Source organism: Filicampus tigris, chromosome 17 (assembly GCF_054856515.1).
Source record: "Filicampus tigris isolate MCC_2025a chromosome 17, RoL_Ftig_1.0, whole genome shotgun sequence".
Lineage (NCBI taxonomy): Eukaryota > Metazoa > Chordata > Actinopteri > Syngnathiformes > Syngnathidae > Filicampus > Filicampus tigris.
In genome coordinates, this window is record NC_141233.1 from 12,762,474 (window position 1) to 12,778,921 (window position 16,448).

A 16,448-nucleotide genomic window follows, 5' to 3' on the forward strand; every position below is an offset into this window, starting at 1 on the left:
GGGTGTTCGGGTATGCCGTAGCTGACGTGGGTTAGGGTTGGTTACAAAAGCCGTTCTTTTCAACCAGACTAAAAGTGTAAACACGGACTATTGCTCTGCTAGTAATTCCTCATAGGATTGTAGCGAGTGCAGTTTGAAATTGTTGTATGTGAGACTATTTTCTGTACATGTTTATAGATTTTCTTGTTGTACAGTCTTGTCTTGCGTAAGTGGTTTACTTCAGCTCAGCAAACATTTAGTTAACGTCTGTTTTGGCCACACTGCTTGTCTCCTTACCACACACACACACACACACTTGCACTCACACACTGTTTATACTATTAAAAAAACTCTGGGTGTGATATTGCTTGTCCAGTCGCCGTAATTAGCCTTTTTTTCATTTCCCTTTTAGCCTCACTGCCTTCCCAAATGGGATTGCCTAGCCCCTCCTCCTGCACGAAGGCAAAGTTGCATAGGGAGCGTGTCACTTATGGAATATTGCAGATTTTTTTTTTTTTTTTTTTTTTTTGACTAAAATTGTAAAATAAACGAGGGGGGCGGCAATGCTATCTCAGAAGCGCGTCAAAAGGATGCCGGGCGAATGTTTCGCTGGATGTGATGGCCTACTTTGTGGCGCTACAAGCGGCGACAGGCTCTCTCGCTCTGATGTTTAATTCTGAGAGCGTCTTTGATGAAAGATTCCGTTTCGACTGGCGCTCCCAAAGGAGGGCATCTGTTGCAAACAATGATACCTGTGACAGGAAGTAGGTTGGAACAACAAGTAGCAAACGTTGCGAGTGTGTGTGTGTAGAGCGCACACATACACAAAAATCACAAAATCTCATAACAGTTGAAACCTTAAATACCACGAGGCAGTGGAATGTGTGCGCAAGCAATCAGGACAATGCGCTATTGCGCAGGGAATTGGACGTGACTCTCATGTGAGCCATGCATTGCTGGACAATGCGTAGAACTCATTGTACCGACGTACACGTCGAAACAAAACCGGCATTATTGAAATCTCGACATAATCTAATCCAGTGATTCACAACCACTGCGCCGCTATCATTTGAATTTCCCTTAAGTGGTTCGAAAGTTATCCTCAGCCGCCCATGCCGGCGACGTAGAGTGAAGGCGGACTTGTCGACTAGTCCACTTATCCATTCAACCCCTCGTGTTAGGCAATAGCGATCTTAATAGTAGGCAGTACCTCAGTAGCGTGGTCGTAGCTGTTTTCAACATCAAATTGTTTTGGAGTAGTCAAGCTACTTTGATGATCACAAAGTGTGCTAGCGTCCGCACAAGATACATTTCCCCAGGCAGTTCTTAACCTTAAATGCATCTCTTCCGTTCCAAAGTCACGTACCTGTCCTGCTGCTGATATCTGCCCTCGATGGTGTAGAAAAATCCAGCGGAGCAGGATTGGAAATGCGCAGCGGGAGACAATGTTACTTATCGAGTCCTCGCAGAACAGCTCAAGTGTTGACTGTCTGGACCCAAAAAGAAGGCATTCAACACAACTGTAAGGACACATTTTCAGTATTTCCTGAAGTTCACATACAGTAACAGTCTCCAGCTAACATTGTCATCACAATCTTGTCGAAGCACGGACCAACACAAAATTGTAATATTTAATGTCCAACAGTCTTTTGCCTTCATTTCAGGTCTTTTTTTCCCTTTTTTTTTGTCCAATTAGATTTCAGCTTCTGCGTTACCATATAGAGCTGCCAAGAACGATTATTTCTCTCGTCGACCACTTGTAGTGGCGATTAGTCGACTAATCGGATCACATATGTAAATCGCAGCGCATCGCACCAGCGAGAAGCTGCTCTTGTATAACCGTCATCACTTTAAAGTTTGAGTTATTCAACCTATGTGCAAATTAATTATAAGGAGAGTTCAGATGATTGCACATGCAACTTTGGTTAAACTTTTCAGCTGGTACCAGAATTCCTGACATGTTTATAAACGATGGCACGACTTACTTACAATTCCAAATTGTAAGACATTCATTCAGGGTGTTTGTCTTAAAAGCTTCCACAAGTGTGCTTGGTTTGCAATAACAAAGTCCCTCGCTAATCACAGCACACGTTAACCGCACCAAGAAACGCTGACTATTGATTTAGTGGTCAAAGTGGAAGACGTTATATCACTCCAGTGGCTCGATTGACAGCAGGGCAGCCCTCCCTTTGCCTTGTTCTCCTTTTTATTTTTTGCATCTTTTTATGAAATAACAACAACGCTCACTTGCGCAACAGCTCTCTAAGGAGGATGTGAAACGGGAAGTGGTTTTTCGCGCCTCTCGACAACACTTGATCGCCGCTGCGTCTCGACCAGGCAGCTCTCTGCACACGTGCATGAGCGCAGCGTGTGGTTTGTGGAACTCACAGCAGTACGGGACTGCAATGTACTAGACCAGTGGTGCTTAAAACGTTTTAACACCGAGTACCACCTCAAAAAAAAAAAAAAAAGGGTAGTTTTCAAGTACCATGATCGTGACCAACGTTGAAAAACAAGACAGAGGCTATATTCCTAAAATGTATATTTAATTGTTATAATTTACTATTACATTATGCACAGTTTGCGCTTGAATATTGGAAAGAAAAAAAAAAAACTGTACATAATTATATTGCATGTATGTTTGCATAATATGCAGCCCCCCAAAAATGCTTAAAAGATGTAAAATTACAGTTTTTTTTTGCTTGCATTCCTGATTGGATTTTTTTTTTTTTTTTGTCCACGTATTTTAATGCTTTAATTTCTGACTTTTTAAATTTGGGCATAAAAAGGTGAATTGTGTTTGCGATGCATCTTTCCCGTTCAAACTCATCACAACTTTCTTTATATAGTGTAAAAACGTCATCAATTCACTGTAATAGAAAGCGTCTGCATTAAAGCACGGAATGATGTTCTCTTCCTATTGACAGGTGATCTAATTTCTTAGGCGAGAATATTTGTACACATCACCTGTATAGGCATTTACCGACATGCAATGTTGGTTTTCTCTTTCATTTTCAGCTTGCTTTGAACTGATGAATTAAAGTTGATAAATGTGCCTCGCCTCTTTAGATGAATAAATGACACACACAGAGAGAATGGCAATGGTGAATTCATTGGCCCTCGGTGGGCCATGAGATCAACCTGCGTGATTTCATCGCGCTGCTTTCAGGTGTCAACTTTGTGTGAAAAGACAGAATTTAATCTGGTTTGAAAAAAGAAAAAAAAAAAAAAAAAGAAGAAAAAAATGGCAGCCGTGGCTTTCCAGAGGCTAAGATCAACACAACGGCGCCTATGGTATTGTAAAAGCGAGGTCATTTGTAGTAAATCAGCTTCGCTTTTAAAAGCCGAAATGGCAGCGGTGAGTCTAGTGGGAGGCCATGAGGCATGTGCTAAATGGGCCAGGCACGGGGCGGGAGGCAGTTTAGTGCGGGCCGTGCCCCCCGCTTGTGGCACCCGCCCATAAATTGTGAGGAGGCGTCCGCCGAGTGCCTCGCTTCAAGGAGGATCAACTTGTGCGAGGTCGCGGCGGGGCACGAAAGAAGGGGCTGAGTGGGCGAAGCCAAGGTACACACCGCCCAGGCCAAACGCCCGTCACTTGTTAGCCCGCTAGGCGCTAACGGCAGCGGGGGGAGGACCATGGGTGGGGGCGGGTGGACGCGGCCCTCCTCGCCATTAGCCACTTTCCCTGCCAAATTAAAGTGATAAATCTCCAGGTCCCCCTTTGATGGCGAGCGGGTGAACTTGGAAAGATGGGCTTTTTGGACGCGGATGGGGGGGTGCACATCAGCTGTTATCTTTGTCCGAAGTGTTCTATATCACAGCCTACAAAAGGCTGCTCTCCCAATGCTACAAAGGGGATGTCCTTCTGCTGTCGGAATGATGGAAAAGAAACACGCTGAAGTGGGGTACATACATAAAAGACAACCTGGAGCAATTTGTGCTCGGTTCCCCCCTGCTTCCGAACAAACAGTATCCGATGGCTCCGAAGAGTAACTTACCCTCCGGAAAGGAAAACGTTTGTGCTTCAACATCACACAGAGGAGCTTTTCAACTCGATTGTCCTGCTAAATAGTTTTCTCAGTTTGGTCATGTGACGTTTGTGAGCTTGAGCTGTGATTGGTTGTTACCTGAGCCCTGAGCAACTGTGATGTCATTTTCAGTGGACAGTAAGTGGCAAAATGGCCGGCCCCTGAGATGGATAAAAACCGCTGAGGGACATAATAGCCCGGACTGCTAATTCGCCTACTCGCCGTAATGAGAAATGAAGCCACCGGTGGCCATCTTGCGTTGCCACTCGCTAAGCGCACCTAGCTTGAATACAATGATTTCTCTGCGACGTTTTCACATTATTTTCTGTCCCTCCGGCGAAAATGAAACATTGTGTGGCGCAAGGTTTTACCAATAAGTCTGGGAGAGCCTATAAATGCTCATTGCATTGGTACGAATGCGATTAAAACTTTTCTCTTCCCGCAAAGTAAGTGAGCGCTATTCAGTCCGACGGCCTGTTACTCATTCACGCAGACGTGTGCTTGTCAACCTGTGCTGCGTCATTTCGCTAGCACTCCGCGTCTCGATCAGCAGAGGTTAAGTGGCCACTAATCTGCCATATGCTCGCCGTCGCAGCCGCCATACGCCTAGTTAATGATGCCTCTTCAATATGCAGTTAGCGTAGAGTTGTTTTTGTGTGTGTGTGTGTGTGTGGGGGGGGTTAGTGAAATGGAAATAAACACAGATTAAACCAAGCTTTTCGTGAGGTCGCGTTTGACGATCCGGCCACATTCACTCGTACAGCGCACTCGCTGTCTTTTATTTATTTCTTTTTTTTTTCTTTTTCTCTTTTGCATAACTTGTTGCATAAGCACTCTTCTGGCAGGCACACAGTGTCATGTACGCTCTGTGTCATTTCTGCTTTTTCGGTCTGCACTCGTTACAGTACAGGCCGTTCCCTCATGTCACCACGGTTGCAAAACCGCACCAAATATCACTCCCCCCCTCACTCTTTTTCATTCTCTTTTTCTTTGGGGGTCATCTAAGAATCGCCTTCCTGTTTTCACGGTGCTCTCTGGCTCTCTCTAGAGGTGTCGTAACCCGCGAGGCCTTGCCAAGAACAAACCGAGAGATCGGCGTGTGCTGGCGCTGGACTCACACACACACACACACACACACACACACGCACACAGGCGTACAAACACAACCACCAGATGTTCACTTGGTGCATGTGTTTGATGTGTGATGCGTATGGCATGTACAGTACGCTGTGCCAAAGCCCGTAAAACCATAATTAGCCTGCACTCTGATGTGATGTGCAGACTGTATACGTACGTTAATTGCTGTTCGAGGTTGTACGCGCTCTTGATAAAGTGAACATGACACATCGGCAGCCTGGAGGCAGCACAGTAAACTGTTTGTATTAGGAAAGCAAGAACAAGAAAAGTGGCAGTTAACGTTGACAACAGATAAATTAGGCACTCTGATTTGAATACGGGCTTCAAAATAATTGACCCAAATGGACTTTTTGGGCTGATTAACTTTCTCATGGGTGGCATTAATCGCAGCCGTATGTGTTTAAAATGAGAACGCAGCCATCTTGTAGGCTACACAAGCTTCTTCCACGTTAAATTAAACCCAGTTATCAGTCAACTAAATGCTGTTGTTGTTGTTGTTGTTTCGGCTTGTCCCGTCAAAGGTCAGCACGGCCAGCCACTCGCATGATTGGTTTGGTACTGTTTTAAGCCAAATGTTCTCACTAATTCCCAAATGTTTGTATGCCAAGTAGCACTCTAATATTGTACTTTCATGACATCAATAAATAGAATGTAAAGACTTCCAAATGTTTTTGCCACATTTTTTGCTTCAGTTCAACAGACATAGTGATGTCCCTTCTAGTGTGTGTGTCTTGGCCACCTGGGGGCAGTATAATACAGACAGAGACAAACACGGATACGAGTTTCACAACTGACTCAGTGAGCTGTAGTAATAGCCATTTTTCACAGAGGATGTGTTGCTCCACTGTTTTTGTTCCAATATCAATTGTTTATGGATGGAATTTGGCGAAGCCGATGGTATTATTTAGCCCATCTGTATTTTTCCAATGTTTGTTAGCATTAAGCTAAATGGACAGTCGTAAGGCAGAGCGATGTGATTGTATCACACTCGCGCTACCGCAAAGTTTGCTCATTGTCCTCATGATTTTTCACTCTTGGATGCAGCACTTAGTCACCAAACTATCGGATTACGCAATTTAGCGTTCGGATCGTTGTTGGCCAAATGCAGAAACCGAACAATCATTTTCACTTTTCAGAAGTTAATGCTAATCCGTTCTTTGAGCAACACAGGTCTGTTTAAATGTTTAATAGTGACATCATAGCGTTTCTATGTGGTCTTGTTTGTAGATCTTTGCACAGCCAAGCTGCCAAGCTTGGAGAAACTCAGAGTGCGCAATATTATGTAAAGGGCTTGCTCACAGACACGTCACAATAAGAGATACTTATTTGTTTAATTTCACACTTGATGGGTAAGCGGGCACTCCAGAGACTCAACTATTTTGTTACAAGCAGTTCAAACGTCAAATAACCATAATTTGTCACCTGTAAGATATCAGCATAGCCCAAAAACTGTGATTTTTTTTTTTTTTCACTTGATGAATTTGTGACATTTTCCATTATAAGCGCGTGCAAGACTCGTTTCCCCACGTTGTGTTGTCGGCGTGTTGCCTCGCGTGTAATAAACGTCCATTCTCCTCTTGTGTTTTTGCCCTCCAGCTGGCGAGAAAGCCATCGTATGCGACCAATGCGGCGCTCAATTCCAGACGGAAGAATCCCTGGAGGCTCACCGGCAGATCCACACCGGTAGGAACAAAACAACACCGCTCGCTTGTATTGCTGCGGTACATTTAGATATTTTGTTTTTGACAACGAGCCCGCGCTGGCCAATCTCGTCCGGCTCGGCGGAGATGATGATGGACAGTGAGGTGGCAGCGCGCCGGATTAGCCCTAAATCACCACGGATGCAACAGTAATCAACATAGTCGGGAAAACTTGGCAGGGCCTGGTGTTGTTTATCACGATGCCCCTTTCCCTCCCGCTACGGAGATGGGAAGACAGTGCGGCTGCCAAGATGGAAATAAGAGGAAGTAAATCCTCCTCCTTCAGCAGATGTGAGGCGGAATGAGGTGTTTAATTTAGACGGACAGGATTGTCTCCAATGTCCGTTGCTGTTAAGTAGACCTAATGGTGTGCTCGGATCTTAATTTTCAGTCTGTGTGGGTGTGTGACAGATCATTTAACAATTTGGCCATCAGAAATAATGGTTAAATAAATATAGTGATCCCCCACATATTCACTGTTCACAGGTTCGCCGCTAATCATCCGATTATCTTTATTCGGACGCGTCACAGTGCAGCGCTAGTATTTGCCTATGAAAGGTAAAGGCTGTCATAGTATGTGCATACAGTAGCCGGCACTGACCCAACGCCCTCTTGACGACAGTATTTGGCTTCGCCGCCTCGCCACGTTGAATGGTCGCTATTGTGGTGTGGAGCGATCAGCTGCAGCCTGACTCAACCTCGACGGGGGAAGAAAAAATAAAACCACGGGATGGTTTGGAGCTCGCCGACGCATTCCTGAAGTCATCGTCATTCCCGGCGAAAACATCACGTGGCGTTTATTTCCGACGTAGGGAATAAACACCAAATATTCTCCTTCTTCGCAAGTAATGGAAAATAATAAAACTACTCCAAGAATATCTTAAGTGAATCTCTGCCACTAAACTGGGACTTTTGTAAGCAAACATTCTCCCAGGCGGTCGAGGAAGCTTTCATCCTCAAAATAAAATGCCGCTGCTGTCATATTTCCAACTTCAAGCCTATTTACTTTCTGCCTTGTTTATGTGCCATACATCTGTTATGCAACATACGCAGCCGGGGCTAATTTTAGCAGTTTTTTGGGGTGGGGGGGGGGGGGGGGGGTGACCGTCAACCAGCAAACCGTGGGGAAGATGTTTTGGCGGCGGGCTGCTTTCACTGCGCTCGTCAGACGGCGGCATGCGAGGATGAGTTCAGGAACTCTGTTAATTACAGTAACCAGAGTGGCTTCTGTAAACAATGTAATCCACAATAAAAAAGGCAAAATGTAAGTACTATTGTATGTTATGTGATGTCTCAGTCTGAACACTATGGGCGACTATGTAAAAAGGAGTACCTACAGTTAAAAATAGATGAAGAAGAACGTAGACTGTGGCAGATGTTAACTACAAAATAAAGTTGAGTCAAAACAAGTACGCTATATGCACGCAACTGACATGGCTCTTACACGGCAAGTATACGCCGGGCAGGTCACGCGGCGTCGGTGTGTAGTATCGGAGTATTTTTATACAGGAGGGAGGGACGATGTTGGATCGCAAAGACATATTGAGATTGGGGAGTGACCCCGAAAATAGGCACTGTTGCACTTTCTGGTAATTCTTTGAAAATTGAGCTCCCGAAGTCCGTTTGATTTAACAACATGGAATTTGGTCGGCATGTCTAACATTAGTAGATCCACAAAAAAGTCTCAAGAAGCTATGCCCAAAAAAAAAACTACAGGAAGTCTGGCATTTTGTTGATGGGCGGTGCTAATTTGCTTAAAATTGTGATGTTCATATTATTAGGGCAGGGTAGCGATTGTGGCCATGACCCCAAAAAAAGCAAAAACCTGCATTTCTAGTTTGCATTAGTCATATTTCCCCCCCTTAAATATTTTCCTCCTGTATTGTGTCATATAGGCTCCTTTTCTTCCTGCGTGCACAGTAAAGTCTTGTATCGATCGGCGCAGTGCACTGCAGCCTAATGACACTTGTGTGATACACAATCGTGACACAATGAGAGGCGGTTGCTTGGAAGCGCCGACTGGATCTGTTGAAGGTTATACCACACATTGCGTGTGTTCAATGAGTGTAAAAACAGCAAAAAAAAAAAAGGTCAGAAGAAGCTTGTGTGTGTAAGGGTGGGGGGTGAGTAACAAGTAGATTTGTTTTGTTTAAGATTGTAGCTTTCACTGGCGCGACTTGTAATTTGCATGGAAATGCGCCGCGAGTGAGCGAAGGCCGCGTCACGAAATGAGCAGTTACTCGACGTGGCGGCGCAGGCGACAGCCACTCCCGTGTGACTGCGAGCCGGCGGCCTTGGCAGGACTTTTTCGGTCGGGACTGTTGGTACATGAATCATCTCCACCCGGCGATAACAGCAAAGAGTGTGGGGGGTGGGGGGGTCTTTTTCGACGCCTGTTTCATTGCCTCTCAATTTTTTTTTTTTCTCCCACCCTGTCCTTTTCAAGCCTCGTAATATGGGCGGAAAATATGCAAAGCGCCTGGCGGGCAACAGCAGTGGGAGCGCAGCATGATTCCAGAGTAAACAGTTTCTTTTCTCAAGCCAGGAATAGTTTGGCTGCAGCGAGGCGGCAGGGAGGAGGGGAGCGAGGGATGAAGAAGAACATGTGCTGAAAAGGCACAGCAACAAGGTCCCGAACGAGGATGCGATAAGCGCCGGTCACATCCGTCTAGCGAATGAGGCCGATGGCGACGTCGAACACGCGGGCGTCAAAAGTGCCTCAAATCACTCGAGCCTGGCATCTGTTTAGCATCGACTTAATTGTGATGTTATTAAGTTGTCAGGGAGCATTAGGCCTGCCATACGCAAGGCAAACACACGCACACACAAGGAGACTCCGGACATTGTCGCAGGGGTATAAAAGCGACGCTTGTTAGAATAAGCAAATAAATTTGGTGATGAAACATTAACTGTGTTAATGCCGGTATATGTTAATGAGGTATCTGTTAATGAGGTATCTGTTAAGTAAAATTACAATAAAAAGGGCCATTCATCAAAAGGTTTATTTTTCTACTTTAATGCACATTAGAAATAATACAAACTACTACAAATGTTTTTCTTTTCTTTTTTTTTTATACAAAGTAAATCTCCACAGCACAGTCAATCATGGGCACATGCGATATACATGTGATGATTAAATAATATTCGGTCCAATTTGTAAAAGAGAAATAAACAGAACCAAAAGTCGGCGGCATGCTATTCATGCACGGGCAAATACACTAGCGCAATGTACCATCATATAATTAATTCGACAGCTCCTCTCACTAGTTTTTCGTGTTAACTGCTACTAACTGAACTAATAGAGTACATTAAGTTCAAAGAAAAAAAAATAGCAAATCCTTTCACCAGTTACTCATACTAACATCCACTTTGCACAATAGAAATAAACAATAAAAATAGTCTATAGAGAGAAAAAAAGCGCAAAAAGTCATCAGCATGCTGGTCATGCACGGGCAAATACACTATCGCAATGTACTACTACCATATAATTAATGCGACAGCTCCTCACTAATTCTTCGCGTTAACTGTCATCTTGCACAATTGAAATAAACAAAACTAATAGGAATATTACAAAAGTGGCACGCTGGTCCTGCACGGGCAAATATGCTAGGGCAGTGTACTACTATCGTGCGATACGTGCAAACGCTCTTTTCACCACATATTCTTGATAACTGCCGCCTAGAAATGAAAGTGATTAATAGAAATAGTACATAGGGTTGGAAAATAAAAGAATGACACCTTGTTCACCAAAATATGCTAGCAAAATGCACTACTATAACCTACAGTAATATAATGCAATTGCTCCTTTCACCAGTTATTCTTGATAATTGCCACCTTCCACAATAGAAATCAACCAAACCACTAGAAATTATCCAGTCAAAAGATGTTTTATTCTTGCTTTATTTGGAACGTTCCTTTGCTCCTTCATCTGTTTTTCTTTGCATCCATCCTTCCCCTTCTCGCCTTCCAAAATAATCTGACTACAAGTTGTCCGAGACTCTTTCGCCGGTAAATTGAATCATGTGGCGCTACCTTGACTACAGTCCCTTCTCTCGCGACGAGCCGCCTCCTCTTTCCCCTGCAAACAAATTTTCCCCCGATAAGATCTAAATGAGTTTTTCCGAGGCGGAGGAAAAGCGCTGATTGATGCCGCGTAGAACCGAGAGCAGCTCAGAGGAGATGCACGTAAACGAGAAATTATGCGTGAATGAGAGCTGGCACTAAGGGCTTTCATTGAGAAACAACCCGAGTGGGCCCCGCTGCCCTGCGGAACCCCTGCGAACTGGTGGGCACTGGGCCCTTTGAGCCGGCGCGGCGTGAAAGCGTGGGACAACAGCTTGTCCGGGAGGGAGTCGGTATTCTTATAAGGGAGAAATAAGTGGGTGGGATCCTCGAACAAATTGGGATGGGATGGGTGATTCCGCAGACGGTGGCCACACATCCAGAATCCAGAGCAATAAATTGATGGGGCCCGGGCGGCGGCAGGCGGGCAGGGGCGGGGGGCGGATTATGGACTCCCAGCGGGCGCTGCGATTCACGGGCCATAAAATGGAAGTCAGCAGGACACGCCGCAAATCTGGCCGGCCAATATCCTCAGCGGCCCCCTCGCGTTGCCCGGATGACGAGCCCCCACCTTGTCGGGGCATCTTAACTCCCCTGGACGTCGCCCTTTCTGCGACCCCCTCCCCCCCAAAAAATTGTCCCCCCCACACCACCCCCACACACACACACACACACACACACACACACACACACACACACTTGCATCTTGTTTTGGACCTGAAAACCAAATAGTTTTCGTTGTCATTGTGTGCGAATGTGCGAAATTGTTTTCCCCCTCATGTATTTTTAAGATAAATATAAAAATAATAAAAAACAAAAATATTTGTATTAATTTATTTTAGTTTTTTGTATTCTATTGCTTTTTAGTTCATATTTATTTTTCTTTATTATTTCTTTTATTTAGTCTCATTTTGATTTTCAGTTTTTTATTATGGTTCTATTATTTGACTAATTATGATTTTCGTTTGTATTTTACATTTCTATTGGTAAGGTTGCTTCTTCACTGATCTGTGGAAACAGTCAGATATTTTTTTCCCAGTTTGCTACTGACAAATACGAGGGTCCAATTTTGCCACAGTACCTCGGGATTTCTATGATATAAAAGCACCACTGATAAGGAAACGGGACAGTGAACATCAGGAGGCTCCTTCCAGATATCCCCTGTTGCATTTTAACCTTGGCGAGGCTTGAAAGGCTTGCCCGTCGGGAGCTAGCGACGCACAATCAACATTGACGGCGCTTTCTTTTGTCTGCGCTGTTATTCCAAGTAAATCTCCCCTTGTAATTACGCGGCGATTGTTTGCCGACATCTTAGGAGAGTGTTAAAATATCAACGGGCCTTTTTTTTTTCCATTTACAGTGCAAATACCCCTTCGATTAGCGCGCTCACAATAGCAGCCATTCTTTCAGTCCTTATTATTCCTTAATTGTGAAGCAAGATTAGAAGGAGTGCTTCCAACCTTTCACCCCGAACAAAAGAAGCATCGCGCCCAGTTGCCTAGTGACACCAGCTTTCGCTAATTTACTTCTCGACCATGTCATCGAGTAACCTCGGTAATGAAGATGGCCGACCATGCTCAGGGACGTTTTCCTATTCCCAGTGACGCCCACCACCACACCTAAAACGTTATTGTAAAGAAAATGTTTGACTCGACCCCTTTAAAGCATTCACACTATGTCAATGGAACAGGACTCATTTGAATGCATACTCAGGGAACAGGACTCATTTGAATGCATATTAAGTGAAAAATAGGTTCTGTCATTAAAAGTCAGGTTTAGTCACTAGGTCGGACTTTTTCCGAAGAGAAACCGTGTGATATTTCATTTGACCCTTCTCCTCTTTAGTATTTACTAGCAGCGGCAAAAGGTCACCAGGCGTGTTTGCTCAGGTGTGTTGCGAGGAGGGAATTTGCAGGTCACCTGATTAGATGACATTCTTGCTCCTGCACTTTTGGGTGTCTTTGGGATGCCAACTGGAATGCTTTCATCACAGCTGAATTTCGATCTCCTTTTCCCAAATGTTGATGTGTCATGTAGCGCAGCGGTTCCCCAACCTTTATTTTAGGTTATATTTTATCAAATGTCAGTTTGCGTATCCAATGTCTGGAAAGGTATTCTTGTATTTCTTTTTATATTATTGGTGTATTTTTATTTTTTCATGTCTATTATGTATTATTTATATTTTGATATATTTTTTATTTGTATTTTTTTTGTTAGTTTTAGTACAGTATGTTTTCATTCATGTTCTTGTATATACTTTTTGTATTTTTATTCTGTCATCCGCATAGCAGTGAAAGGAAATATTCTACAATGTTTGCTTGAGATGGAGCCCAGGGGCCATCAAATGCATTGAAGACAGCAGGGGCCCCAAAATTGAACCCTGTGGAACACCATGCCATAGTGGGGCAGAGTGTGATTCAGAGCAATTAAGGCTAACACAAAAAGTTCTGTCTGCCAAATAGAGTTCAAACCACTCTTACACGCTACCACTAATGTGCAGCTGGTGCTGCAAACGAGCCAACAGAATACTGTGGACCACCGTATCGAACGCCACAGTCAGGTTGAACAAAGTAATCATAAAAGATACTATTGCTAGCATGATCAAAAATATGATTTACATCTTAAAAAGTGTAGTTAATGAGATCAAACAAAATCACATTAAAAATATTTTTCTTCTTTGAGTCTGTATCGGGATTGCTCTGATATCCGGCGGTGGCCCGAGTCGGCGTTACAACTCACAAGCACGCGCCGCTGCTGCTAATTGTGGGCTCATCAAAGCAATTACAAGGAACATTTACAAGCAGCGTGGGCGCTAAATATTTATCTTTATACCAGATGATAAGAAGTTGCGCCGGCGTTCATTAATAATTAATGCCAGTCTATTTGGGCGGCCATGTCTTATCTGACTACAGAGGCCAAGTGTTCGCAGTCACACTTGATTTGGAGTTAAACATTGTTGAAGGACCAAACAACTGCCATTGCGTCGTTGGAGCGTGCGTGCATGCGCGTGTGTATTCAAGCTGGTAAGACATTGTATGAGCAACCATCATTGTACCGCGCTGACCTTCATTCGTAATCGTGGAGCTCTAATGTGAAAATTGTCTCTTTGAAATTAATTTAGCATTTAATTATGTATGCGTTCACATATGCTGGTGCGAGAGCGCGCGAGGTCACCAGCCAGATGTTCGCCACCTCCCAAATGTGCCGGCTGACCTTGAGCAACTTTAATGGGAGACAAAGGCATCAGTCGCCTAATGCGTCTTGAGTTAACATCATTAACGCTTATGTGTGGCATTAAGTTGAAGGAATTAAAAGATAAAGCCGGGCTTCAGAGTAGATTAGAATGCTTTTCTTCCAAGGCGTTGCAAAGGTTAAGTACCATTTTCTTAAAAGTTATTGTAAAAAGAATGAAGTTATTTTGTATTTAAAATAGAAAATTTAAAGCAATATTTGTTCAATAAAATTTTTTATCTGATTTTATTTTTTAAAATATTTTTAATTGTATTTTTTTTATTTTATAATAAATTGATTTGTATGAAAATAGTAATTATATATTTGAAATGTACAGTCTTCATTTAAATCAAGAAAATAGTCCGAAAATATTGTAATATGTAAGATATTAGACAATTGTAAGAAATTAAATATTAAATTAAAATGTCAATCTTATTTCATGAAGTGTTTTACTGTTTTTATCAAATAATGTTTAATTATATGTAAAATAGAAATAGAACTATCTTTCAGTAAATTGCAGTAAAATAAAGTAGCTTTGGACTAAATTACAGTAAAGAAAATAATCAAGACAATTGACAATAAACACTGGTTTAGATGTACAATATTAGTTTTATTTTAAACAGGCCCCTTTTTATTTAATAATTTGTTTTTTTGCTATTGTTTTATTAAATATTTGTTTAATTTTATATTCAATAATAAAACATACAACAAAATTACATTGTTTTTCAGTGCGAATAATGCAAAAATCATTTTATGGATAATAATTATAATTTTACTGACGCTGTCCAATTTTATTTAAGACTCACACTTTTATTCCTCTATTATGTATATATTCAGTTCACAATTTGGGGTATATTTTTTATTATTTTATATATATATATATATATATATATATATATATATAGATATATATATATATAGATATATAGATAGATAGATAGATAGATAGCACTTGCCAAGTTAATCAAGGGGGGCAATAATGTTAGATTGGAGTAAATTGTGCCATTTCAAAATAAATTACGTTGCTAACACTTTGAAATGGGAAGATGTCCCAGTTTGAATATTTATTGAATTGTCTACGTAAAACAACCCCCCAGGCTGCTGTCCAAAAAAAAAAAAAAAAAAAAAAAAAAACATTTCCAGGCATGGAATGTTTGGGGGTGGGTGAGGATCCCGCCCGTAAGTGTCCTCTTACAGTCCAGGCTCTGATTGATTTGGGGTGAGGGAGGGGTGCTGAGGGTACGCCCTGGACCCTTTCTGGGGCTTTAGAGGTCAGGGGTCAGCTCTTCTGCAAATCTGCTTCCTATTGTACAGTGGAAACACCAGGACACCGGTGTCACATCATCCACCCCCCCCACCCTGCACCCCCCCTCCCCTTCCCTCCCTCTCGCCGTTGTGCCTGGGAAAATGGAGGAGGCGTCAATTAAAGCTATTCTCTGGTTGGCTTCACTTCTCTCCCGTCTTCTCAAGCCGCTCTTTAAAGCGCAAATTCTTTCGGTTGCGTTGGGGCGAGCTGCTCAAAAGCGTTTGTTAAGGTTTCTCCCTTCAGCCTCCCCATGGAATCAAACTAATGCTAATGGGGCATGCACGCCGCTGTGGAAACGCTTTTTAATGAATGACTTAAGTAAGCAATTAGGGCGACACAATATCGGTGAAATACCTCACTTGTGGCAATTAGCACCATTATGGTCGGACATCAACAAATTTTAGTCCAAAAGTGCCCTGTTCTCGGTCAATACCAATTTTCATCAACGCAAATGAATGCATTCTGTCCATATTTGGCGAGCGCATGCCAAAGCGACAGGCGGCGCTGTAACCGCTAAGCCTAAAGAAAGTTCCCATTGAAAGTTTCCCATTCATTAGCCGTCAGCGTCCTATGAACAGCATGTCTAGCTAAAAGAAACTCATTCAAATAATTAACAAAGCCACCTAAAAAAAATTTAAGAATTCTGTATTTTTTAATAAATGGTAAAAGAAAAAGTGCTTTGCTTCTCAATGGAAAACATTTGTATAACCTTTTTTTTTTTTTTTTTTACATTTTGTTCTAAAACCCAACTTAATTTTGTTGTATTTGTTGTTTTTAGTAATAAATCACAAGGGATTGCATTTTAACAGCAAAATTCACCCAGGCGGCGGCCATTTTGCCACTTGCTGGCAAATAAAAAAGACTTGCTGGCAACTAAAAAAGACGGTTGCTCAGGGCTCAGGTAAAGACCAATCGCAGTTTTTGTTGAAAACTACACTGCACATATCATTAAGAAAATCTGGTTTGTTTTTGTTTGCTTGTGCTTAGAAAATAAATCTAATGGTG

The 16,448-nt window shown here is 42.7% G+C and overlaps 1 protein-coding gene across 1 annotated transcript in view; it reads left to right on the forward strand.

Annotated features, from left to right (window-relative positions):
- The window catches only part of zbtb16a (zinc finger and BTB domain containing 16a), a 108,434-nt gene that overhangs the window by 59,819 nt on the left and 32,167 nt on the right, over positions 1-16,448 (forward strand). The window contains exon 4 of the mRNA XM_086012401.1: positions 6,741-6,827. Within this exon, the coding sequence (XP_085868527.1) occupies positions 6,741-6,827 (87 nt within the window). The remainder of the gene's footprint in view (positions 1-6,740; positions 6,828-16,448) is intronic.